This window comes from Nicotiana tomentosiformis, chromosome 4 (genome assembly GCF_000390325.3).
Source record: "Nicotiana tomentosiformis chromosome 4, ASM39032v3, whole genome shotgun sequence".
In the NCBI taxonomy this organism is placed as follows: Eukaryota; Viridiplantae; Streptophyta; class Magnoliopsida; order Solanales; family Solanaceae; genus Nicotiana; species Nicotiana tomentosiformis.
The window spans coordinates 75,005,103-75,007,445 of record NC_090815.1 but is presented as its reverse complement, the minus strand read 5'-3'; the positions used below and the strand labels follow the sequence as shown (position 1 = coordinate 75,007,445).

General features: G+C 33.5%; 1 protein-coding gene across 1 annotated transcript; it reads right to left on the bottom strand.

The window, feature by feature from the left end:
* Positions 1-1,228: 1,228 nt before the first annotated feature.
* Positions 1,229-2,085, bottom strand: LOC138909953 (uncharacterized). Its single transcript, XM_070201169.1, has 2 exons — positions 2,013-2,085; positions 1,229-1,944 (listed from the first exon to the last, which is right to left on the bottom strand). The coding sequence occupies exons 1-2, from the start codon at positions 2,083-2,085 to the stop codon at positions 1,229-1,231; spliced, it is 789 nt and encodes a 262-aa protein (XP_070057270.1).
* Positions 2,086-2,343: the final 258 nt, after the last annotated feature.

Sequence of the window (2,343 nt, the reverse complement as noted above, 5' to 3'; positions counted from 1 at the left end):
AATAAGGGAAGGAATCAAACATATACAAACAGGAAAAAGAAAATTGTATGCCAACAGTAAAACACACAGCAAAGGAAAGAAATTGATTTTCATACCCTAATTAGTGTTTCTTGATTGCAAATCGGCGGGTGAATGCAAGAATCGTCCCCATTCACATGTATATATACGAAATATTGTCCAAATCCCACAGATTGACATTGTTCTGGTCCGATCTTGAGAGATAGTACTTGCCAAAATTGGGCAAGTTATTAAGTAATACCCCAAACGCATGAATAATAGTGAGGTAATACGAATATGGTAAGTGAATTGTGGAGTCATTCCATTTCCTAGTCGGAATCGGAGAAGGGTTGAGTGGTGAAGGGGCTAGGGTTTTACAGAAGAGAGGGGATGAGTTGAGAGCATGTAGGAGCGGCTAGTGAGGGTGAATAAGGATTAGGGTTTGGGGGTTGGGTAATTAAAAATAGAGGATGGGTTGTTGTGGGATGTTGATCATTTGTGATCAATGACCAGGATTTAAAGGAGATGGGGCAGGTCAGGATACGGGTCCCGACTGGTTTTTGACAAGGGGTCATTTGGTTTTGGGTGTGGGGTAGTTGGGCCTAGTGTTAGGACCATTTAGGTCCGAAGTTTTGGTTTATTTTGGGCAAGAATTAAAACATGCAAAAATAAAAGGAATAAAATTAATAAAAAAGCTTATAAATATATAAAAATATTATTTATGCAAATTAATACTTTAAAATAATGGCTGAAAATTGTAAAATATAAAAAAAATGCTATTTTGACCTAAATAATGCAATAAATGCAAGTATTTGTAAAATATAGGCTATTATTGTAAATAGTGTAAAAATTCAAATATAATTGTATAAAAATTACGTAAAACACTATAAAATATGCATAAAATGTAGATGATTAATTTGGACAATTAATAATTCAAAAATAGTTTTAAAGGAATAATAAATATATACTTACCAATCAAAATTCTAAAATCAATTTAAAAAGCCAACAGAAAATGGAATAAAATTATTTGTGAAAAATTTCCATAATAGTAATTTGATAAAGGTGTAAAATATTGAAAATTAAAACATATCATGGGATAGTAGTGTAGGAAAATATTTCTACAAATATTATTTAAAACACTTAAAAATATATGATAAACACGACGGCAAAATTGAGTATCAACATAAGGTAACATTTTCCTACAAATATTTCATTCTTACTTATTACAACCTTAATAGATTAAAAACACACTTAAACCCATTCTTGACGAGAAGTGCATAGAGACTAAATTCTTCCTTGTTCCAAGAACATGAAGGACGTTGTTCAGAGTCACCATCTTGCAAGAAGTCAATTTCAGAAATATCTTTCCACATCCTTCAATCTTGATTGTTGCAGAATTTCGCATAGAAAGCGTCTTTTCGAGTCCAGCGGTAGCATATGTAGCAAACGCTTCACTAACAACACAAACATGGCGAGTAGCTCCATAATCAATCCACCATTCCATGAGAATTTCTACCAATTTGCATTCAAAAATCATAGCACACAAGTCATAAATATCCTCGTTCTTTTTAACCATGTTTGCTTGACCCTTCTTCTTGTCTTTCTTTCGAGCACGACAATCTACAGACTTGTATTCAACTTTCCCGTAGTTATACCAATTTCCATTGAACCTCTTCTTACTTGGGTTAACGTTTGGTCCTGAAGGCTTCTTTCTCTTTTTAGTATTTTTTGGAGCATCCTCAATAATGTTTGCTCCCATTATTATTGAGTTTCCACGAACCTTCTTTTCAGCAACATTGTATTCCTCTTTGATCCTCAACCGAACAATGAGATCTTCGAGCGACATCTCCTTGTGCTTGTGTTTCAAGTAATTTTTGAAGTCCTTCCACAAAGGAGGCAACTTCTCAATCAAAGCTGAAACCTGGAATGCTTCATTGATGAACAAACCTTTAATGAAAAATGTATTATTAATAATATAATTAATACTTTCAAAAAGGTATTAATTCTAATCATACCTTCAGCCAGGAGATCATGAATAATTACTTGTAATTCTTGGACTTGGGTAATAACGGACTTGCCATCGACCATTTTATAGTCCAAAAATTTTGCGGCAACAAACTTATTCAACCTGGCATCTTTAGTTTTGTATTTGTTTTCAAATACATGCCACAGTTCTTTCGACGTCTTCATATTACTATAGATGTTATACAGATCATCTCCAGTCCGCTAAGAATATAATTCTTGTACAAAATTTTAGAATGCTTTCATGCCTCCGTCACAAAGAAGCGTTCATTATCCGAAGTTCCTTCTAGCACGAATGGAACATCTTCCTTAATAAACCTATGT